Raw genomic sequence first — 24,937 nt, 5'->3', positions numbered from 1 at the left:
CCTAAAGCTTGGCACCAATTTATAGAATTGCTACCATAGTGTTTTGATAGATGATTTTGTTTGAACTTTTCCCCATTTCTTGGTATTTTTACCTGCATTTCAATAAAATGTTTTTATTTAGAGGTTGGCCTAGACAATGGACTTTGTGGAGTGCCTGTGGAATGAAATGACTGGTGGACATAAGAGAAAGACAGCTCCATAGAGGCAGATCCTTGAGAGCTTGCTCTTCCCTCACACAACATGTCCTCAGAGTTCCAGAGCCTGAAGATTTCCTCAATCCCACACTATATGCCGGGTGTGATGCCTTCCAGTCACCCAGGCGATTAAAAACATATCGATTGCTATTGTATAATATAATGAATATGGGCATGAGGAGGTTAATAAAGGTTAGTGCTTACCTCTTCGTATGCTTTATGTTTCTGTAAAAACAAAATAGCAAAGAAAACATTAGAAACAAAATGTAAAATATCCCCACCTGCCTACTCTCAAATGAATTGTGCTTTTTGTGCTCCTTTTCCTTGAACTATCAGATAGCTCTATTCAATGGTTCACAAACCTAATTTGGTGAACTCATGTTTTCAGGATATCCACAATCAATGTGCATTATATATATATTTGCATGCACTGCTTCCATACGGCAATCATTTATTTCACCTAGAAACATTATCACTCTAAGATGTCCTGATGCGATATTTACCCAGTTAACACTGAGGCAATTGAAATCACCTATTGTTATTACTATTCAGTACAGATATCCTGAAAATCTTCCTGGGTGGAAGTCCCTCAGAACAAATTAGGAAACCACTGCTCTAGATCATCAGGCAAAGACTAAGCCAGTCGTGGTTTTGCTCTGGTGCATGCATGAAGATATAGGCATGTTTTTGTTTGTGGCATTTGGCAGACCTGATTGGTTTGCATGGAAATAGTAACGTTGTTATGGTATAAGCCAATCATCAGAATTAAATGTGTAGCATGATGTTGTGTTGGATCAGATACATATATATACACCAATATATTTGTGCAGCTTTTAAAAATATATATTTGACACTGCAGCAGAACTGGCTTTCATTCCAAAAGCCCTCTTCCCTCTCCCTTTGGGGAACATTTAAAAGACATTTAAGAGACAAAAGGGTACTGTGCTTCAAAGAGAAATAAAACTCTCTCTGCCCTCCCACCTAAAAAGACTGAACAAAAGCATGACTAAGGTGGATACTTGAAGAATCACATAGACATCTTCACCAGCAGACAGATAGTCTGGAAAAGGCATAACTCCAGCTATTGATAACAAAGACTTTAGAGGGGAAACCATAAACAAAACATTTGCCTGTCATCAGAGGTATACCTGCCCCTCCCATCATCTATCAGACAAATGGACGCCAGGACATCTGCAGAAAGGAGAGACCTATAATGCAGATCATGTGAACAGACTACAATAACCATAATGCCTTGCAAGTTATCCAGTGCAAACCAGGAAGCAGGTGCTGGGACTCTGTGATCATATCCTCCTGCAGCTTGCAAGATATAAAAGCAAAAGCTGTTTCCCCAAGATTCAGATTCTCTCTCTTCAGCTGCAAGCAACTCAGACCCACTCACTGTAGAAGCCCTGCTCCTGTCCTGACCATGTGCTCATCAATCAGCTGGACCACAGCATGCTTGTAACAAGGACTGTGAGTTAACCTACCTGTTACTTTGTTCTATTTTATGCACAAATTCTCTGTTCTAAGATCCTTTTAAAAACCTACCTCTCGTGTGAAATTGTATTTTAAAATAAAACTTTCCTGAAGCTAAAAGTATAGTCTCTTTGTGCTCTGAGTACATGCTTTCGAATTTCAACAGAGATATATACTTAATTTATTTAATTTATTGCAATATTGCAATTATCACCTCTGGTGATTGGTGGAGAAATTAATATCCTAAAACTTATAAATACAGCGCCTGCTCTTAAATTATAAACAGTAGCGAGTGCTCTAGAGCTCTTTCCCCCAAGTAAATCATTTCTTGTAACAACGTTTTACACAAAACGTCCAAATTTTGAACAGGAAACATAGCAACATAGTAAATGATGGCAGATAAAGACCTTAATGGTCCACCCAGTCTGCCCCACAAGATAAACTCATTTTACATGGTATGTGATACTTTATATGTATACCCGAGTTCTGATTTGTCCCTGCCTTTCTCAGGGCACAGACCGTAAAAGTCTGCCCAGCACTGTTCCTGTACTAAACATTCTGAAGCTAAGAAGGTCATTTTCTAAAAAGAAAAACGTCTAACTTTTTTTATTGAAAATGCTATGGACGTTTTGTATTTTAAACGTATTGTGATATGGAAGGTTTTGGGGTTTTATTTTGGTCCATTATGGAAAAAAAAAGTGTCCAAGTGTAAAACATACAAAATCAAGCCACTGGGATGTAGGAGGAGCCAGCATTTTTAGCAGACTGGTAGGGAGAGGTAGGAGGCTGGGTCCACCTGTCTGCAGTGCACTGCATCCACTACTAGACTACTCCAGGGACCAGCATGCTATTCTGATAGACCTGAGAATAACATCTGAGGGTGGCACAGATGTTGGCAAGTAATGCTTTTCATCACATTTTTTGGGGGGTGGGAGGGGGTTAGTGACCAATAATAATAATAAGGTTTTCAAAACCACTCAAGGTGTTTTGTGGTCTTAGTTTTTTGTGGGGGGTTTTTTCGAGGAGAAAACCGTCAGAAACCTGATAGATTTAAACAAACCGAAGGTTTACAATGACTGGACTGCCATTTCACCCATGTGGCTTCCTCAGGAACATGCAACTGTTATGTGGCTTCTAAAGATTTTCAGTTGTCGCTGTATCAGCAAGACGGGGCCACCGTTTCACCCGTGTGGCTTCCTCAGGAACATGCGCTGTTATGTGACTTCTAAAGATCTACAAAAGAGTACAAAATTGTGATTACAAAACCCATTGAAGATATAGTTTGTTTCTCCAAAGTTAGAGTACTTACTTTCAGTTATCGCAGTATCAGCAAAATGGTGCTTGCATGTCACACGCCATTACCCTTTAAACAGATTGATGTCATCAGCTGATCTTAAAGAGACAAGTCTCTTTCGTGTCTGCTTAATAAAATACATGCCAATCTATTTTACTATTGAGGCCCTTAGGGTCTAACGTGTTCAATTTGAACGTCCATTTGGCTTTTCTTTGCAATTTCCTGTTCCCTCCTCTCTGGTGTCTTCCTTCTATCTTGTCTACAATACAACATTTGAGATCTTCAAAAGAATGTTTCTTTTCAATGCAATGCTCTACTAATGGCTCCTTTAAATTTTTTCTATTGATGTTGGATTTATGTTCTAGCATCCTGATCTTAAATGCTCTAGTTGTCATCCCCACATACAATTTGTTGCAAGGACATTGGATGACGTATACAACATATTCAGTTTTGCAATTAGTGCAATGAGTTAGAGGATATACGCAATCATTCTTTATATCATTAAAGATTTTAGTCTGTATAGTTATTTTACAAATTTGATATGTACCGCATCTATAATGCCCCATAATTTTTGAATGTATTCCAGCTGGTGTTGTCAAAGTTGCTGGGCTTAACTCTTCCTTTATTTTTTTTCCTCTTGCAAACGCTATTCGCAAATTGGTTTCCTGAAAGGTGGGATTACTTTGCATAATCTCCCACCTACTCTTCATTATCTTGGTTATTTCAGGGCTTAAAGAATTATATTTCATAACCATGGTACACATATCGTTAGATTTTTCTTTAGTACTCATACTTGATAATAGAAATTCCCTGTTGTTATATTTTCCTCTTCTATATGCCTTCTTTAAAGTGTGTTTTGGATAACTTCTCTCCAATAATTTGACTGTTAGATTTTTAGCTTGTTTTTTCTACATATTCTCATCTGAACAGATTCTGAGAATTCTTAACATTTGTGAAATGGATAGACTGTTCTTCAATTGTGTGGGATGACAGCTGTCATAATGTAAGAACTTGTTTCTCTCAGTAGATTTCTCATATACTTTAGTTGAAATTTTTTCATTTGAATAGTGAGATCAACATCTAAAAAGTGAATGGAAGTCGCTGAATATTTCATTGTAAACTGTACTTGATCATTGTAACTGTTCAACCATTTATGGAACTGAATTAACTCGTTTATTGTACCTCCCCACAGCATGAAGACATCATCGATAAATCTCCACCATTTGTGGATTTTGCATATAAATGGTGAGGCTTCAATCCATTCTTTCTCAAAAGAGGTCATGTATAAATTGGCAATTGAAGGTGCAAATGCTGCACCCGTTGCAACTCCACTCTTTTGTAAATAAAACACTCCATTAAATAGAAAATAATTCTCCTATATGGCTATTCTAGTTAAAGCCATGAGAAAATCTGTCGGTATGATTTGAGGTCAGGCCCTGGAATCTAATACCTCCTTTACTACATTTAGTGCTTCATTTTACGCACTTGATTCATTTACGCACTTGATTGCAAAATCATGTGCATATCTGAAGTCCGGAAATGGCAATCGCCATAACGGCAAATGTAAGCCACATTGAGCCTGCAAATAGATGGGAAAATGTGGGATACAAATGCTACAAATAATAATAATAATAATTTTGAGGGATGGACGTATATAGTGAGTTAACATCTAAGGTTACTAATAGAAAATCATTTCATTCCCAATTTATTTCGTTGATTTTTTGCAGAAAATGTGTCATGTCCTTGATGTATGATGGACTTTTGGAGACTTCTTGTTTTAAGAAGACATCTACGAACATTATATAAAGGTTCTAAGACTGATTGTCTGGCCGAAAGAATCGGTCTGCCTGGTGGTTTAAGCGTGTTTTTATGCACTTCTGGGAGAAAATACATCACCGGTACCACAGGGTCAAAACGGTCCAAATATTTTTTATCTTTAGGGGTAATATAGCCCTCATGCAATCCATTTGCAGTAATTTGCCTGATCTGAGACTGCAAATGCTTGCTGGGATTCAACGCTAATTTTTTATATGCATTTTTATCTTCTAATTGCTGGAGACCTTCTTTGATGTAATCTTCCTTGTTTAGCACAACGATCACGCCTCCTTTATCACCTTTTTAAATTATGATGTCCAAGTCTCCTTTTAAATTCTGCATTGCAGTAAATTCACTTTTAGTTAAGTTGCGTGGACTCCTTTTCTTCTATCTAGATTTATTCATTAATGATTTTATATCTCTTGTTACCATATACTGACAGATTTTCTCATGGCTTTAACTAGAATAGCCATAAAGGAAATTATTTTCTATTTAATGGAGTGTTTTATTTACAAAAGAGTGGAGTTGCAATGGGTGCAGCATTTGCACCTTCAGTTGCCAATTTATACATGACCTCTTTTGAGAAAGAATGGATTGAAGCCTCACCATTTATATGCAAAATCCACAAATGGTGGAGATTTATCAATGATGTCTTCATGCTGTGGGGAGGTACAATAAATGAGTTAATGCAGTTCCATAAATGGTTGAACAGTTGCAATGATCAAGTACAGTTTACAATGAAATATTCAGCGACTTCCATTCACTTTTTAGATGTTCAAATGAAAAAGTTTCAACTAAAGTATATGAGAAATCTACTGACAGAAACACGTTCTTACATCATGACAGCTGTCATCCCACACAATTGAAGAACAGTCTACCCATTTCACAAATGTTAAGAATTCTCAGAATCTGTTCAGATGAGAACATGTACAAAAAACAAGCTAAAAATCTAACAAATTATTGAAGAGAGGTTATCCGAAACACACTTTAAAGAAGGCATATAGAAGAGGAAAATATAACAACAACAAGGAATTTCTATTATCAAGTGTGAGTACAAAAGAAAAATCCAACGAAATGTGTCATGGTTATGAAATATAATTCTTTAAGCCCTGAAATAACCAAGATAATGAAGAGTAGGTGGGAGATTATGCAAAGTAATCCCACCTTTCAGGAAACCAATTTGCGAATAGTGTTTGCAGGAGGAAAAAAAATAAAGGAAGAGTTAAGCCCAGCAACTTTGACAACACCAGCTGGAATACATTCAAAAATTATGGGGCATTATAGATGCGGTACATATCAAATTTGTAAAATAACTATACAGACTAAAATCTTTAACGATATAAAGAATGATCGCGTATATCCTCTAACTCATTGCACTAATTGCAAAACTGAATATGTTGTATACGTCATCCAATGTCCTTGCGACAAATTGTATGTGGGGATGACAACTAGAGCATTTAAGATCAGGATGCTAGAACATAAATCCAACATCAATAGAAAAAATTTAAAGGAGCCATTAGTAGAGCATTGCATTGAAAAGAAACACTCTTTGGAAGATCTCAAATGTTGTATTGTAGACAAGATAGAAGGAAGACACCAGAGAGGAGGCAACAGGAAATTGCAAAGAAAAGCCAAATGGACGTTCAAATTGAACACGTTAGACCCTAAGGGCCTCAATAGTAAAATAGATTGGCATGTATTTTATTAAGCAGACACGACAGAGACTTGTCTCTTTAAGATCAGCTGATGACATCAATCTATTTAAAGGGTAATGGCGTGTGACATGCAAGCGCCATATTGCTGATACAGCGATAACTGAAAGTAAGTACTCTAACTTTGGAGAAACAAACTATATCTACAATGGGATTTGTAATCACAATTTTGTACTCTTTTGTAGATCTTCGACAAGACATACCACAAAGATCAAAACATGTGAAACATATATCCAGAAATGTTAATAATGCCTTCTGTTATATTACTACTATGTATTCCATTACCATGCAACCCAAAGCCCTTCTGTAATACCAAATGTTTACTCCCCTCTCATTTCCACTATCCATGATGTATTGTAAGCCACTTTGAGCCTGCAAAAAGGTGGGAAAATGTGGGATACAAATGCAATAAATAAATAAATAAAATCTTTAGAAGCCACATAACAGCGCATGTTCCTGAGGAAGCCACACGGGTGAAACGGTGGCCCCCGTCTTGCTGATACAGCGATAACTGAAAATCTTTAGAAGCCGCATAACAGTGCATGTTCCTGAGGAAGTCACATGGGTGAAACGGCGGCCCCGTAATTGCAAACCTACGGTTTGTTTAAATCTATCAGGTTTCTGAGGGTTTTCTCCTTGATAAAAAAACAAAAAAAACTAAGAACACAAAAAACCTTGAGAGGTTTTGAAAAGCTTATTATTATTATTATTGACCAGTGTTCAGTAAGAGTTCGTATAGATTTACCCAATTAGTCACAGGTCATTTCTGCATTACTTTGTTTAAGGGGTTAGTGACCACTGGGGGAATAAGGGGAGGTTATTCCTGATTCCCTCCAGTGATCATCTGGTCATTTAGGGCATCTTGTTGTGCCTTATTCATAATAAAAACAGGTCTAGCTCAAAACAACTAAGTTTTAGTCCTGGACATTTTTGTTTTGTTCCATTATGGCTGAAAAACGTCTAAGTTTTAGGAATGCCCAAGAACTGCCCTGAACACACCCCTGAAACACCCCTTTGAGATTTGGACATACTTCTGACAGACTTCATAGAAAAACGTCTAAAAATAGGTTTCAAAAATACTGATTTGGACGTTTTTGTGAGAAAAACATCCAAATGCAGACTTATGTCACTTCTAACACATTTTTCTCTTTTGAAAATGAGCCTGACGGTGTGTCCCGAGGACTAGGGTTGAGAACCCCTGATCCAAAGTAGTTTGCCAAAACCCAGTGGACTCATTCATTCAGGAAGCAAGTAAAAGCTTGACTCTTCAACCAGGCCTTTAATGGAAGAAGTAACTAACTTGTTAGTCTCACTCACACACACAAGGAGTGACATGGGCTGCACATAGTACAGCAAGACATGTTTATCCACTCCTACCCTAGCTGATATAATATTTAACCATCTATCTGACTTCATGTGCACCATTCTTTAAATTAGTCACCTTATTCTAACTCTTCTTACTCTTTTACCTATCTATATGTTTCACCTTTGCTTATACTCTTTACTATCAATTACATATTTGGGCTCATTTTCGAAAGAGAAGGACAACCATCTTTCAACATAAATCGGAAGATGGGCGTCCTTCTCAAAGGGTCGTCCAAATTTGTATAATCAAAAGTCGATTTTGGACATCCCCAACTGCACTCTGTCGCTGGGACGGCCAAAGTTCAAGGGGACGTATCGGAGGCGTAGCGAAGGCGGGACTTGGGCGTGCCTAATACTAGGATGTCCTCAATCCATAATCGAAAGAAACAAAGACGTCCCTGATGAACACTTGGACAACTGTACCTGGCCGTGTTTTTCTTACGGCCAAGGCACAAAAAGGTGCCCAAACTGACCAGATGGCCACCGGAGAGAATCGGGGATGACCTCCCCTTACTCCCCCAGTGGTCACCAACCTCCTCCCGCCCTCAAAAAACATCTTTCTAAATATTTTGTGCCAGACTCAGATGTCATACTCAGGTCCGTGACAGCAGTATGCAGGTCCCTGAAGCAGTTTTAGTGGGTGCAGTGTACTTCAGACAGATGGACCCAGCCCCATCCCCCCTCTACCTGTTATGTTTGTGGAGGAAACAGCGAGCCCTCCAAAGCCCACCACAAACCCACTGTACCCACATCTAGGTGCCCCCCTTCACCTGTAAGGGCTATAGTAGTGGTGCACAGTTATGGGTAGTGGGTTTTGGGGGGCTCAGCGCACAAGAGAGCTATGTACCTGTGAGCAATTTATGAAGTCCACTGCAGTGCCCCCCTAGGGTGCCCTCTGCTGTCCTGGCATGTGAAGGGGACCAGTGCACTAGAAATGCTGGCTCCTCCCATGACCAAAGGGCTTGCATTTGGTCGTTTCTGAGATGGGCGTCCTTGGTTTCCATTATCACCGAAAATCAGAAACGACCAAGTCTAGGGATGACCACCTCTAAAGACGACCAAATTTCAGGATTTGGGCGTCCTTGACCATATTATCGAAACGAAAGATGGACGTCCATCTTGTTTCAAAAATATGGGTTTCCCCGCCCCTGGATGGGGACATTTTGTGAGGACGTCCTCATCAAAACTTAGACATCCCTTTCAATTATGCCCCTCCATGTGTTGACGTTGTAAGTAGTATACTATGCCATACTTTGTATTGTTATTTGAATATTTTTACTGCTGTAATTGCGTATTGCTCATGTTTGATTTATTCTTACTGTACACCGCCTTGAGTGAATTCCTTCAAAAAGGTGGTAAATAAATCCTAATAAATAAATAAATAAATACAGTCAGAGGAAAGAAAGACCTCAAAACTTTAATAGATCTATGCTTTTATCACTTAGTAAAGGTTCAAGCTATGAGTTATAATCACTGGTCAGAAAAACTCCTCTGTAAATGGAAACTTTTTCACAGCCATTAACCAATCCAACATTAGATGCAAGGCCCTTGGCTGCAATACAGGGGATCTGCTCTCACTATTTTTTCTCTGTCATAATAATTATAAACTTTCATTTTAAAATAGATTTTATGATTTTTTTTTGTAAACCTGCTTTTTCCTACTGACCGTTCCTCTCCCTATACACCCAAGCATCCTTCTAGCTTTTGACATTGTTTTTTCTACCTGTTTGGCCATCTTAAGATTATAACATATGATCACACCCAAGATCCACTCCTCTTGCACACACTAAAGTTCTTCATCCCCTAAATGGTATCGTTTCCTCAGGTTTTTGCAACCCAAATGCATGACCATGCATTTTTTAGCATTGAGGGGGAAATTCATCAAGCAGTGTTAGGGCCTTCGCATGAGCGTGTACTTTATTCAAGGACATGTTATGTTGATATATTTCTATTTATTTCCATTTCAAAGAATTAATATTCTGAATTATCTTGAATATATTTGCATTTCATTTTATTTCATTGACGGGCCCTTTTATCAAGTGGCCTGCAGCAGCCTCACAAACGGGTCTTTCCTGCACACTGAGGCCACTGAGGCACACTGAGGCCACTTTTAGCGCTACCGGTAAAAGGTAGATTTTTTTTCCAATAATGGCCACATGCTAATTTCTCCAATAGCATGTGAGCCCTCACTGCCACCTATTTTGTAGGCGGTAAGGGCTCACAGGCTAGTCCTGTGCTGATCAGTTAGCGTCTGGAAATACCCATGTGCAAACCGATTAGCATAGCTGCGCTCACTCTCCACCCCCCAAACACACCCTTTCAGTGCTAAAAAATAAATAAAAATTTTAATTAAATTTTTTTTTATTTTTTAGCGTGTAGTGTGTGCCAATCCCAAAATTACTGCGGGATGCCTTGAGCACGCTCCACGGTAATGCTTTTTAATCTGTGGTAAGCATGTGTTAGTCCTTACCGTAGCTTAGTAAATGAAGGCCCCTTGGTTATTGAGAACATTCAAGTGACCAAGCAGGCTGGTCTAGCCTTATGGCATACCTGGACTTATGGTTCTGATTATCCATTAATTTCTCTAAGAAAATCAGATCTACAATGCCTTGCATATAATGGGGCAAAACTAAGACAAAATGTCCTGTTTGTTTGACCTGGGTTGAGCTGGCAGGCATAAGTACTACTACTACTTAACATTTCTAGAGCGCTACTAGGGTTCGCAGCGCTGTACAAATTAACAAATAAGGACGGTCCCTGCTCAGAAGAGCTTACAATCTAAAGAGAGCTTACAATCTAAAGCATAATGTATACTTCCCCTTTATATCATGTATAGTGTGTCCTCAGCTTTCTTTGTTTATTCTTTTCCCTCTTCAGTTTGGGGTCCTTTTACTAAGCAATGGTACGGCTAATGCAGGTGTAGCATGGGTGCCCTGTGGTAGTTTTGAAGCTGGTGTGCTGTTTTCCATGTTAGAAAATATTTTTCTAATTTCTACCGAGGGGGCCTTCCTGGCAGTAATCGGCAGTGTAACCACATTGGTGCATGCTGCCTGATTACCGCATAAGTAGCGTGTGAGCCCTTAGGTCAATGGGTGGTGGTAAGGGCTTTGGTAGTAGCCACGTGCTAGTTTTGATTTTAGCGCACAGCCATTTACTGCCACCATTAAAAAAGGCATTTTCCCAGCTGTGGTAAAAAAAAATAGCTCAATGTTGCCAATTTCACGTGCCCACACTACTACAGGCCACTTTTTACCGCTGCTTAGTAAAAAGATCCCTTTATGCAGTAAGGGAGGGAGCTTTTTACATAAGTAATGCCACACTGGGAAAAGACCAAGGGTCCATCGAGCCCAGCATCCTGTCCATGACAGCGGCCAATCCAGGCCAAGGGCACCTGGCAAGCTTCCCAAACGTACAAACATTCTATACGTGTTATTCCTGGAATTGTGGATTTTTCCCAAGTCAATTTAGTAGCGGTTTATGGACTTGTCCTTTAGGAAACCGTCTAACCCCTTTTTAAACTCTGCCAAGCTAACTGCCTTCACCACCGCTCTTCACCACCACTCTTCTTTTGTTTTTGTATAGTTTTATGTTTTTTTTTCTTCTCCCTATATTGCACATCTTTTAGTTTATTTTAATTTTAATCCGGAAAGAACTTCTTCTCCTTTATTTTAGATTGTACAGATTCCCAGACCCAGAACTCTGGGAAGATGGCATCTTAATCTGCTGCAGAATTATCTCTGAAGTACCAGCTACCAGAAGAAGTTCTTTAGCCATCTGTCCTCACTTTATGGAGCAGAAGTCAGTAAAATCTTAGGTGAAGTTTATGTTTTCCCATAAATTTTACATATCTATTGAATACTGTTCTTGTATTTTTCATTCTTCATTCTTTTACAGGAGTACTAATTCTTTTCCTTTGAGCTTTGGGTGTTGATTTAATACATTAAAGAGAAAATATATTTTCATATTAATGTGACCCTTCACTTTGTATCTCTTTCTGTTCATAAGGGGCTACTACACTCCGTTGCCTGAATCACAGAGACAAAAAGAGCCTGGGGAAAGCAAAGAAGCAATCTAAAAGGCAGAGTCCAGCAGAGCAGAAGGGAAGAAAATGAGCACTATCCTGGATAGAGCGCCAAAACTGGATCTCATGCAGATCTTGATTATGTCTCTTAGAGTTGTAGCAATGACATCAGACACAACCATTCCCCCAGTTTCCATCACAGCTACAACCCCTAACTCCAGCAGCAGCACCCTCTCATATTACCACTCTTGCTGCTGAACACAATCATGCCCCATAGCAGCATCAAGATGGGGCAGAGATCACACACCTAAGAGTATTCCTGATCACTGAAGCATGCACTTTTTGTCATCCTGTGTGACTGATTTTTCAATCTCAATTGCCCCATCAGCTGAGATTTTCACTCCTTCCAACTTTCAGATGGATATATCATCAGTCAAAAAGAAAATCAGTGTTTCTGCTATTAATGTTCTTATAATTCAAGCGTCATCAAAATATAGTACAGTTTTCCTTTAGACTAGTGTTTCCCAACTTCTTCATAGAGAATCACCTATCTAGTTGGGTTTTGTGAATTAGAAGGATTAACAAAAAGTGTGTCTCTAATGTATACAAATCCACCTCAAGAAAAAACAACTGACTAGGTGTGCCTCCAAGAGAGGGTTGGAAAACACTGCTACAGACCATCAGCTTACCTTATGTCAGTGCATCCATCCCCATTGCTTCACAGATTCTGCTTACAAATGCCTAAAGTGTAGTCATCTCTGGCACAGAGGCTGGTTGTACTGTGGTGAAACCAGCCAGGTATGGATATCATTGTCTCTCCCTAGCTAGGGTCAGGACTGGCTCTGTCTACAGCTTAACTTGGAAGTATGGGGTCAGATGCAAAGCCATAGGAGGGGTCTCTGTTAAGGCCCATATAAAAGTATTGGCCTAGGATGTGGGCTTGCAGCCATGATGGTGGTCAGTAGGATATATGAGAAAATAGTATTCTCACCATTGTTGGCTTACCATATTGTCTGTAGCAATGTTTTGAATGGGCATTTCATGAAAATTGAACTCTTTGAGTTTTCAGAAAGGGGAGTTGAAGTAACATTGCCACAAACAGAAGTATGAGAAAGTAAGGGCAAGGCATTCCACTGTATAGTGTACTCCAGATGGCAGGTGACTTTTATTTATTGATTAGGATTTATGTACTGCCGTTTTGAAGGAATTCACTCAAGGCGGTGTACAGTAAGAATAAATTAAACATAAGCAATAGGCAATTCCAGCAGTAAAACTATTCAAATAATATATGGCATAATATAATATTTTGATTCTAATGTTGTATTACCACGTGGTGTTCAAAATATTCTGCTTCCAACAACTGCTGCTGTAAATCACACTTGTTTATTCTTACTTTTATTAAGAGGACCTCAGATCTTCCCAGCTTGGCTGTTCTATTCAGAACTCTTTTGCATAATACTTTCTTACATGCGCTCAAGCTGTTTTCTGGAAGTATTTATTATCACCGGTCCTATATTTGCTATCAAATTCTTTCAGAGGTCAGGATTCTAAATCACTGAAAAAAACTCCCACTCGGAGAAAAACCAGTGATTCCTGCCCTCTGAAACACAGCTTCCCCTTGTGTCAAGCAGAATATTTTCTGCAACTGATTCTGTCCTACATTTACATTTAAATAGGGTTAAATGCAGTGCTCAATCTCACAGCTTTTTGTTTGTAGGATCTCTATTCTCCCCAAACATAAACAGTCTGTACTTAGCTTCAGGGTATTCCGTGAACCGCCAGCTACAAGCTGTTCCGTGAACCACCAGCTACAAGCTGCATGTCACTGCTTCTTTCCTCTTTCCCATTATGATGTATTCTGATTCCTTCTGTCCCTTCAACAAGAACGTCTCGTTTCGCTGCTCTCACTGCTGCGTCAGGAAGGAAACACTATCTCTGACATCCTCCTTGCATTTTTTCAAAATGGCCGCGGTTTTTGTAACAAATGCTCGAGCTTGTTCTTATCCAATCAGCTATTCCATTATATTTAAAGGGCTATTGCTTTCACTTCTAGTACTTGAAAATCAACTTTCTAGAAAAACGCTTTCCATTCTACATTTTTATTTAAACCATATGGTTCTATTGTGTTGTACTGGTAAATTAGCTTTTGTTCTTTTTGCCATAATTTTGATTTTATATCCCCCCCTCTCTTTCCCTGTTGTATCTGTTCAATCACCATGAATTTCAGTTGATCAAATGTGTGTCCTGTTGTAATGCAATGCTGTGACATTGGTGCTTCCGGTCTTCTATGAGTTATGCCATGTCTGTGTTCTATCACTCTTGTCTTAAACTTTCGTGAAGTGTGTCCTATGTAGATTTTTTCACATGGACATACACAGGCGAAGATCGAGGGGGGCGAAGATCGAGAGGTCGGGGTCCACAAACATACAGGGCCCCAATACCCGTACCCGCCGAAGAGAGGATTCAATATAATAAATTTATCAAAATATAGTTTGAATGAAGAAGAGATGACAGTGTTACAAAATGGTCTATCGTTTATACCTACCAGGAAACATCATCCTTTTCAATTTCGTGTGGATTTTGAAAAATTCATTAGAGTATTACAGTTAAGAACATATTTTGGCACGAATGAAGATTCACGGCATTCATTTTCAAACTGTGCAGCTCGGAGCGTGTGGACGCCTCCAGGGCCCATAGATCCCACGATTGGAATATTTCGGCAATTGGTGCTTATGGAAATTGAACAAATGGAGCAAGAGCATCAGAAAACATGGCACAACATGTCAATTAAACAATGGAAAGCTTTACAACAGCTAAAAAAAGAACCTTCCATAGTAATCCGCCGTGCGGACAAGGGCGGAGCCATAGTTATCTTATCTAAAGAATATTATATGGAAGAAATTTACAGCCAGCTACAGGACGAATCCACGTATCAACTTCTGGAGGAGGATCCTTCATTGGATATTCTAGCCCAGCTGCAAAGTTTGACAAAAGGTGCAATGAAAGCAGGATTTGTGACATCTAAAGAAAATAATTTTCTCTCTCATTTTAAGGCCAAGATTCCAATTTTGTATACAGTCCCAAAAATTCACAAAAACCTAGAAAGACCTCCAGGAAGACCTATAGTCTCAGCACGTAATTCTATCTCAGAACGTATTTGCCAATATGTAGATGTCTTTCTGCGTCCTTTGGTGGAAGAAATACCGGCATATATAAAAGATTCCACCGATTTTTTGAACCAAATAAAAAAGGTGGAACTTTCCAACACTACAATATTAGCATCATTGGATGTATGCGCACTGTATACCTCTATTCCTCAATGTGAAGCTTTAGAAGCAGTACAGGAAGCTTTGGAATCAAGGGCCAGGCCATGGCAAGTTCCGTCGGAATTTTTATGCCAATTAACAAAATTGGCATTAGAAAACAACTTTTTTGTGTTTGATGAAAAATTATATCTGCAAACATCAGGAATAGCAATGGGGGCCACGTTTGCCCCCTCGATAGCTAACCTATTCATGGCAGGGTTCGAAAAAAGATTCATCTATAAGTCCCAAAAATTTAATAAGGTAAAATACTGGGGTCGTTATATAGACGATATCTTTGTACTTTGGGAAGATACAGAAGTGGCGTTCGGGTTATTTGTAGAGGAATTGAACCAATGCCATGCGACAATTAAATTTGAATATCAGATACACAAAACTGAAATGAATTTCCTGGATATATGGATGCACAAGGAAGGAAAAACAATTCGCACAAACATCTACACTAAACCAACTGATAGAAACTCTTTTTTGGCGTTTAACAGCATGCATCCTAAACATTTGGTGACGAGTCTCCCATTCTCTCAGTTTTTGAGATATCGGAGAATTTGTGATTCCACTCAAGTATATAATGACAAATCGGAGGAATTACAAAAGAGATTGCTGGAGAGAGGTTATCCATCAAAAATAGTGCGGAAAGCTCGGAAGAGAGCAAGATATAACAATAGGGATTGGCTTCTGAGATCAAAAATAAAACATCAGACCACTGACTTAAATTGTATTCTCAAGTATAATGACCAGTCTAGGAAGGTGGCTACTATCATTAGAAAACATTGGAAGATATTACAGACAAAAGAGCAATTCAAAGATCAGAGATTGATGATATCTTATAGCAGAAACACTAATCTCCAGGATACATTATGTAATTCAGATGTGTGGTCGAAATATGAACAGAAACTGGGAATCCACAGGAAATGTGGAAGGTGCAGTGTATGTCAGAATATGATTGAAGGTTCTCAATTAATATGGAATAATGGAAATAAAAGCTTAACCATCAGAGGAACCACAGATTGTGAGTCCATGAATGTGATCTATGCCTGTGTATGTCCATGTGAAAAAATCTACATAGGACACACTTCACGAAAGTTTAAGACAAGAGTGATAGAACACAGACATGGCATAACTCATAGAAGACCGGAAGCACCAATGTCACAGCATTGCATTACAACAGGACACACATTTGATCAACTGAAATTCATGGTGATTGAACAGATACAACAGGGAAAGAGAGGGGGGGATATAAAATCAAAATTATGGCAAAAAGAACAAAAGCTAATTTACCAGTACAACACAATAGAACCATATGGTTTAAATAAAAATGTAGAATGGAAAGCGTTTTTCTAGAAAGTTGATTTTCAAGTACTAGAAGTGAAAGCAATAGCCCTTTAAATATAATGGAATAGCTGATTGGATAAGAACAAGCTCGAGCGTTTGTTACAAAAACCGCGGCCATTTTGAAAAAATGCAAGGAGGATGTCAGAGATAGTGTTTCCTTCCTGACGCAGCAGTGAGAGCAGCGAAACGAGACGTTCTTGTTGAAGGGACAGAAGGAATCAGAATACATCATAATGGGAAAGAGGAAAGAAGCAGTGACATGCAGCTTGTAGCTGGTGGTTCACGGAACAGCTTGTAGCTGGCGGTTCACGGAATACCCTGAAGCTAAGTACAGACTGTTTATGTTTGGGGAGAATAGAGATCCTACAAACAAAAAGCTGTGAGATTGAGCACTGCATTTAACCCTATTTAAATGTAAATGTAGGACAGAATCAGTTGCAGAAAATATTCTGCTTGACACAAGGGGAAGCTGTGTTTCAGAGGGCAGGAATCACTGGTTTTTCTCCGAGTGGGAGTTTTTTTCAGTGATTTAGAATCCTGACCTCTGAAAGAATTTGATAGCAAATATAGGACCGGTGATAATAAATACTTCCAGAAAACAGCTTGAGCGCATGTAAGAAAGTATTATGCAAAAGAGTTCTGAATAGAACAGCCAAGCTGGGAAGATCTGAGGTCCTCTTAATAAAAGTAAGAATAAACAAGTGTGATTTACAGCAGCAGTTGTTGGAAGCAGAATATTTTGAACACCACGTGGTAATACAACATTAGAATCAGAATATTTCACCAGTGGTCCCTATTTAGGCATAATATAATATTTACAATGTATGTATGCAGCAGGAAAACACTTAAGGCCCTGTTTACTAAGGTGCATTAGCATTTCTAACGCGCCTACAATTAGCATGCGTGCTAACTGTATAGGTGCCTACAGGGATATTGTAGGCACATACACGGTTAACGAGGCTTAGTAAACAGGGCCCTCAGCTTAAACAGCATAGGAGAAGCATGGTCAAGTAAATATTAGTGTCCATTTTACAGAACTGCCCTTCCTGTGTCTACCTCGCAAAGCAGGTATTAACATAAATGTACAGGATAATTTTCAAAGTGAAATTATGTGCATGCTTTCACTTCAAAAAGTCCACACAGAGATATACTTTTCATACAAGCGCACTTATAAAATTGCTTTATGGGTGTTGAGGGCCGGAATCGGTGAAAGGCTCCTTCCTGTATAGCATACATAATAGAGCAAAACAGGTAGGATGAGATGTTCCTTCTCTCTGGAGGAGGTATGCTTATAGAGATGTCCCAAGGCACTTTCAGGGGTGTCTATCATGTTCATTTCTCCCTGTTTTGACCATTTCTGCACTCAGCAACTGCAAGGTTTTCTATTTCAATTGCAACACATGCATTTGGAGGTCTCAGTCCTGGAAGTATGGTTACCAGTGCCAAGAAAGATTCATTATACTGAAATTATATGCACAACTGCAGTATCAACACCATGAATGCAATCATGATGGCACAAACACAGCCAGCAATCACTGCCCAGGCTACTGTCAAACTGATCTTGGCACATAGGATCTTTATTGTTACCAACTTAAAGCTTGCTATGGTCATCATGGCTATCTCCTCAGCACACCTAGCAAAAATACTAAAAAGACAAATAGGGTATCACTATGTGAGATGGGAGTTTATCATCTCCTGTTGTCACTTCAAGGAGACTTGTGCCTCTTCTCATTGTTCCTGGGACAACTATCATCTCTTAATGTCACCAAACAAGTGACTGACTCAAATAACATCAGTACAGCAATCGCAGTGCTGCTAGAGTCCCTCCCTCCACCCCATCACTACACATACATTCACAACAATTACCTCTGGAATCCTAGACATGAACAAAGAAAATGTACAGCTGGGATGAAGAACATCAAGACTGTGCAAGTCAAAACATACTCCGTTCCTACCACCCCACCCATTCATCAGTGATTAGACCTTGTACTACATCTGGTCTGTCCCCTCTCAATTTATGGAATAAACCCAAATTTATAATAAAACCTCAAGAACTACATGTTTATGCATGCACCAGGGTATAACCAAACCTGAGTATGCCTGTCCCAGACAAATGGAGCCAGTTACTATCTTTAGTGTGACAGTCACCCTAGTAGCTTCTTACCATGGCCATAACTATTTTATCAATGGTTGCCTCATTGACCTCCGTCACATCAGTACTAGTGGAGATGCTGTAGCCATTGCGGTACAATTCATGGGGTAAGTTAGCTATCTCTTTGAGTCCTTGCTCATTCAGGTGACTGCTGGCAGCTACTGAAAACAGTTTAATGCCTGAATCACGGGCTCTCTCTGCTTGGAATTTCATTCCCCCACAGGGACTGCCAGTCACATAACCATCAGTGATGACCACAGCAAAGTTGACAGCCTTGTTGCCTGCACTCTGACTCAAGATCTGTTTTGTCATGTTGGAGATGGCGCAGTCAGTGAAGGTACCTCTACCAATGTAATCCAACTTTTGGAGATTTGCAATGTAAGCATTCTTATCAGTTGTCAGTGGGCTGTATATTTTCACTTCATCAGAGTAATGGAGTCCTCCATACTGCCAGGAGATGGACACCTGGTCCTGGTAGGCCTCATTCTCCAGCTTACTGAGGAAGCGTGGAATGAAGCGTTTCATATGATCCAATAGGCTTCTGATAGGTGGAATCTGCAGGATGATGCTCTCTGATGTGTCAATCACGAAATATACATTAATAGGGCAATCTGTCTTATCTGTTTAGAAACAAACAAGTATCAAGTTTAGTCATGCACATGATTTCATTTTTGCTGTTTTACACCTTTTTTTCAGTTTATATTAATCAGACATTCATTTTTGTAAACTGGGGGTTAACCAATAAAAACACCCAATGCAAAAGCTTAACCTCCCTGTTTACTAAGCCACAAAGCAATGCTGATACAACCCATTCAAAGTGAATAGGCTATCCACCTTATAATCGAAAGAGAAAAACGCCTAGATTTCGACCCAAATCGAAAGATAGACGTTTATCTCACAAAAACGAATAAATCAGTATAATCGAAAGCCGATTTTGGACGTTTTCAACTGCACTCCGTCGCAGATGCGGACAAAGTTGATGGGGGCATGTCAGAGGTGTGGCGAAGGTGGAACTGGGGTGTGGTTATCGGCCGAGGAGAGATGTACGCGTTAGGGCGATAATCGAAAAAATAAAGGCATTTTTAGCGAACATTTAGGACACTTTTGTTGGACCCTTTTTTCACATGAACAGGTCCCAAAAAAGTGCTCTAAATGACCAGATGACCATCGGAGGGAATCAGGGATGACCTCCTCTGACTCCCCCAGTGGTCACTAACCCCCTCCCACCACAAAAAATGATGTTTCACAACTTTTTATTTTCACCCTCAAATGTCATACCCACCTCCCTGGCAGCAGTATGCAGGTCCCTGGAGCAGTTGTTAGGGGGTGCAGTGGACTTCAGGCAGGTGGACCCAGGCCCATCCCCCCCTACCTGTTACAATTGTGCTGCTTAATGCTTAGCCGTCCAACCCCCCCAAACCCACTGTACCCACATGTAGGTGCCCCCCTTTACCCCTTAGGGCTATAGTAATGGTGTAGACTTGTGGGCAGTGGGTTTTGAGGGGGATTTGGGGGGCTCAACACACAAGGGAAGGGTGCTATGCACCTGGGAGCTCTTTTACAAAAACAAAAAAAAAGATAAAAGAGCTCCCAGGTGCATAGCACCCTTCCCTTGTGTGTTGAGCCCCCCAAATCCCCCTCAAAACCCACTGCCCACGTCTACACCATTACTATAGCCCTAAGGGGTGAAGGGGGGCACCTACATGTGGGTACAGTGGGTTTACAAAAATAACAAAAAAAAGGTAAAAGTGCCCCCTAGGGTGCCCGGTTGGTGTCCTGGCATGTGAGGGGGACCAGTGCACTACGACTCCTGGCCCCTCCCATGAACAAATGCCTTGGATTTATTCGTTTTTGAGCTGGGCGCTTTCATTTTCCATTATCACTGAAAAACAAAAACTCCCAGCTCACAAATTGTCGAATAAAACATGGACGTCTATTTTTTTCGAAAATACGGTTCGGTCCGCCCCTTCACGGACCCGTTCTCGGTGATAAACGCCCATGGAGATAGACATTTTCGTTCGATTATGCCCCTCCACGTCAGCATGGGGAGGGGGGGCAGGAAATAAGTGATTAGTGAATAAACATTGGAAAAGCACCACTTCCCCTAGTACTTTCCCATCCACTCAATTGTTGTGCATTTTCTCTGACAATGACTCCTGAATGGCAAAAATAGAAAAAGGACCCAGGAACAGCATCTGTGGCATAAGATTTTTTCATATGTGAAAATAAATACCTAAATTTACAATTCATAAACACCTAAAAATAAAAGCACTAAATAGAACCACCTATTCTCATTGCAGCACTGATTCTGGAGTTGTTTTGAAACTCACAACAGAATAAATCAAATATGTTAATATTGCACTAGGACAGTATCACAGAGAGACACTATGAGGTGCTGTATCTAAACATCAAAAAAAGAAACAAAAAAATACATAGGTGAATCATGATACAAATCTGTATCTGAATATGTGAAAGAAAATTGGTTCTTAGACATGCAGATTACATAGTAACATAGTAGATGACGGCAGAAAAAGACCTGCATGGTCCATCCAGTCTGCCCAAGACAAACTCATATGTGTATACATTACCTTGAATTTGTACCTGTCCTTTTCAGGGCACAGACCATATAAGTCTGCCCAGCAGTATTACCCGCCTCCCAACCACCAGTCCCGCCTCCCATCACCGGCTCTGGTACAGACTGTATAAGTCTGCCCTCCCCTATCCTCGCCTCCCAACCACCCCCCTCTTCCCCCCAACTGCTCCACCACCCAATTTCAGCTAAGCTTCTGAGGATCCATTCCTTCTGATTAAATTGATATATATTAATAAAAACCTGATTTTTAAAACAAAAGATTTTACAAGAATGAGCGAGCAATACTTGACCTTCTTTAAAACAAATTGTTGCTTGTGGAAACCAGAGGGGACTCCTGTGATATTGTAGTCCACTTGCAGTATTATAGGATGACAATTTCTTTTGAGGAGTACAATCATTTCTTTCTGCAGTACAGGTATTGAAATGTTTTAAGTACTTTTATGTAGCAAACTACTATCATTCAGGTGGGAGGTGTTTTTTTAAAACTCATTATAGCCATTTTTTCTTAACTTTCTTTTAAAGGTACTATAATCTGGTTTAAATGTTTGAAAAATAAACACTGAAAACATATATGTCTTTTTTCTGCTTTTACTTTTGTGAACCACTTAACAGTGAATTAGCAAAAAAGGGCTTACTGTGGGACATGCTCAGGCAATGTGCAGTAAGTTTTAGATGTCTGCGTGTTACCCACATGTTAAAAAATAGAATTTATTTTTTAGTGTTGGGGGTGGGTCTGGGGGTGGAGAGTAGGCATGTTCCTTGCTAATTGGTTAGCACAGCTACATTGCCATGCACTAACTGATAGCTCATGGTCAGCACATGAGCCCTTACTGCCTGCAAAATAGGTGGCGGTAGGGGCTCACACACTAATGGCCATGTGTTAATGGTAAAATTAGTGTATGACCATTAACAGAGAAAATAGGAAATACTGCCATTTTACCCCTGCAGTTAAAATGGCCTTAGCACGCAGAAGTGACCTGCATAAGGATACACTAAGTCCACTTTTTACTGCAATTTTGTAAAAGGGCCTCTAAATTAAACTAAACTTCCCTACAATTTGTTCAGAAACATGAACTACGAAAGTGTTATTTTCACATTTATTTTTAGCATTTATGATGGTCTGTGGTAGTGTAAAATGCATCTTATCTGTTCATTTTCTCATCACAACATGAGTTGCCATACTGCCATATATCTAGCCCAGTATCTTGTTTCCAACAGTGGTCAATCCTGGTCACATGTACCTGGTAGGACCAAAATGTCATGTTAATCCCCAGGAATAAGCAATGTTTTTTCTCAGACTACCTAAATAATGGTTTATGGACATTTCTTCCAGAATTTGTCCATTGTTTAAGCCCAGTTATACTAACTGGTTTTACCACATCCTCTGGCAATGAGTAACAAATATTTGATTCATTTTGAATGCACTACTCAGTAACTTTGGGGTTGATATTCAGCTAGCAGCGGTGAGTGGGTTTTTTTTAGCAGCTGCTGGTTTTATTTCCAGATATTCAATGCCGGGCTATGTCCAGGCACCAGCACTGAATATCCGAGTTTATGCGGCCAGCTATCTCATATGTTGTTATGTGCAATATTCGACACTTAACTGCATAAGTGACACCACGTAAAGAAAGGACTGACTCTTACTGGTCTGATTTGACTGCTAAACTTAGGCGGTTAAGTGCTGAATATCAGCACTTAACTGCATAAGTGCCAAATATCAGCACTTAACTGCATAAGTGCCGACTCCTTTCCCGGACCACCCACCAAATAACCGGCTTTGAGTTCAGTGGTCAGTGGTGATATTCAGTGGTACAGAGCTGTTTCTGGCCGGTTAAATTATTTTGAATATTGACCCCTTCATGGGTCTTTGTACTTTTTGACAAAGTAAACAATTGATTTGTGTTTATCCGTTCCACTCCACTCAGGATTTAGACCTCTATCATATCTCTCCATCTGCTCTCCAAACTGAAGAGCTCCAAGCTGCCTAGTCCACATATCTGAGTTATTCCATCCCCTTAATCATTTTGGTCACTTTTCTCTTTACCTTTCCTAATTCTGTTATATCTTTTTGAGATGTGGCGAACATAATTTTCCATAATACTCAAGGTCATAGAAACATTTATTTTTATTTTATTTTCTATTTCCTTTCCTAATAATTCCTAACATACTGCTTGCTTTTTTTGGCCACTACCACAAAATGAGCAGATTTTATCATATTGGGCCAGATTCTATATATGGCGCCTAAAAAAATCAACGTAGAACTGTTTTACCTAAGCATATGCTATAAGATTTATACGCAGTATATAGAATATGCTTAGTTGATATCATCATGCCTAAATCTGCACATGCCCATTTATACCAATGAAAACTTGGCGTAAATCCCAGTGAGTAGATTTAGGCGGACTGCGCCATATTTTATAACTATGTGCGTAAATTTTGGAGAACCCACAAGACACCCATAACACACCACTTTTGAACTGTGCACATTTATTTTGAGCTGCGCACTTCACCATTTTGGTGCAGTTCACAATAGAATGCGCTTACCAAGTTGTGCGCGTAACTTTCAATTATTGTCAATTAGTGCTCATTATTGCTTGTTAAGTGCTCTTAAAAATACTGATTGGCTAGTTGAGTCAATTAAGTTGCATGCGTAGTTTTAGAATGCATCTGGATTTTGGTGTGCAAATCTAGATGCCATATATAGAATCTGGCCTGTTGTCCGCAATGATACTTAGATTCTTCTTTGTGGTAAATCCTATTGTGAATCACTTTGCACTTGTCCATCATACATTTCACCTGCCATTTGGATGCTCAGTCTTTTAGAGGCCTTTTACTAAAGCTTATTGTGCGCTAAAAGACATTTGTGTGCACCAAATGCTGCACATCCTATTTTATACCTATGGGCTGTTTGGAACTGCACACACTAATGTCTGTTAGCATGCAGTAGGCTTTAGTAGAAGGGGCCCCTAAGTCTCCCAAGATCCTCCTGCATTTTTTCACAACCTATGTGTGATTTAACAATTTTGAATAATTTTGTGACTTCAGATTTGTAGATCACCTCATTCGTCACTGGACCCAGTACAGATCCCTGTGGTACTGCATTATTCACCTTTCTCTAATGAGAGAATTGATCTTTTAACCCTGCACTATGTTTTCTTTCAATCAGTTCCCAGTCACAGGACATTGCCCCTATGTTTTTTTGTTTTTTTTACATTTCCTCAAGAGTCTGTCATGGAAGACATTTGTCAAAAACTTTCTGAAAATCTAGATATATTAAGTCAACTGTCTTACCTGCATCCACGTTTATTCACACCTTCAAATGTAGTAGATTCATAAAGCAATACTTTGATTGGGTAAATTCACATTGACTCTTTTGAAATAGATGCTTATCTATGTATTCAGTAATTTTGTTATCATACAGGTCAATATTCATCTGGCAAGGATCAGCATTTTTTATAAGCTGACCATTGCTGACTAAATTAGCCCTAGATATTCAGTGTCAGGCCATGTGCAGACACTGGCATTGAACATTCAGGGATAATTGCCTGCCAGAAATGCTGACCCAACATCGCGATTATATCTCACCTTGCATTACCCAAGCTGGAAAGGATGTAAGCATGGCTCTATTCAGTCGTCAAGCTTTCCATTCATCAGTGCGCA

The 24,937-nt window shown here is 39.5% G+C and overlaps 1 protein-coding gene across 3 annotated transcripts in view; it reads right to left on the bottom strand.

Annotated features, from left to right (window-relative positions):
• The window catches only part of COL6A2 (collagen type VI alpha 2 chain), a 479,211-nt gene that overhangs the window by 339,218 nt on the left and 115,056 nt on the right, over positions 1–24,937 (bottom strand). For all 3 annotated transcript variants that reach the window (XM_030210351.1, XM_030210352.1, XM_030210353.1), the window contains exons 3-4: positions 18,697–19,304; positions 399–419 (exon numbers count right to left, since the gene is read on the bottom strand). In XM_030210351.1, coding sequence (XP_030066211.1) covers positions 399–419; positions 18,697–19,304 — 629 coding nt within the window. The remainder of the gene's footprint in view (positions 1–398; positions 420–18,696; positions 19,305–24,937) is intronic.

The sequence above is a fragment of the Microcaecilia unicolor genome, chromosome 7, assembly GCF_901765095.1.
Source record: "Microcaecilia unicolor chromosome 7, aMicUni1.1, whole genome shotgun sequence".
In the NCBI taxonomy this organism is placed as follows: domain Eukaryota; kingdom Metazoa; phylum Chordata; class Amphibia; order Gymnophiona; family Siphonopidae; genus Microcaecilia; species Microcaecilia unicolor.
The sequence above is the reverse complement of the archived record's forward strand: the minus strand, read 5'-3'. Positions and strand labels throughout refer to the sequence as shown.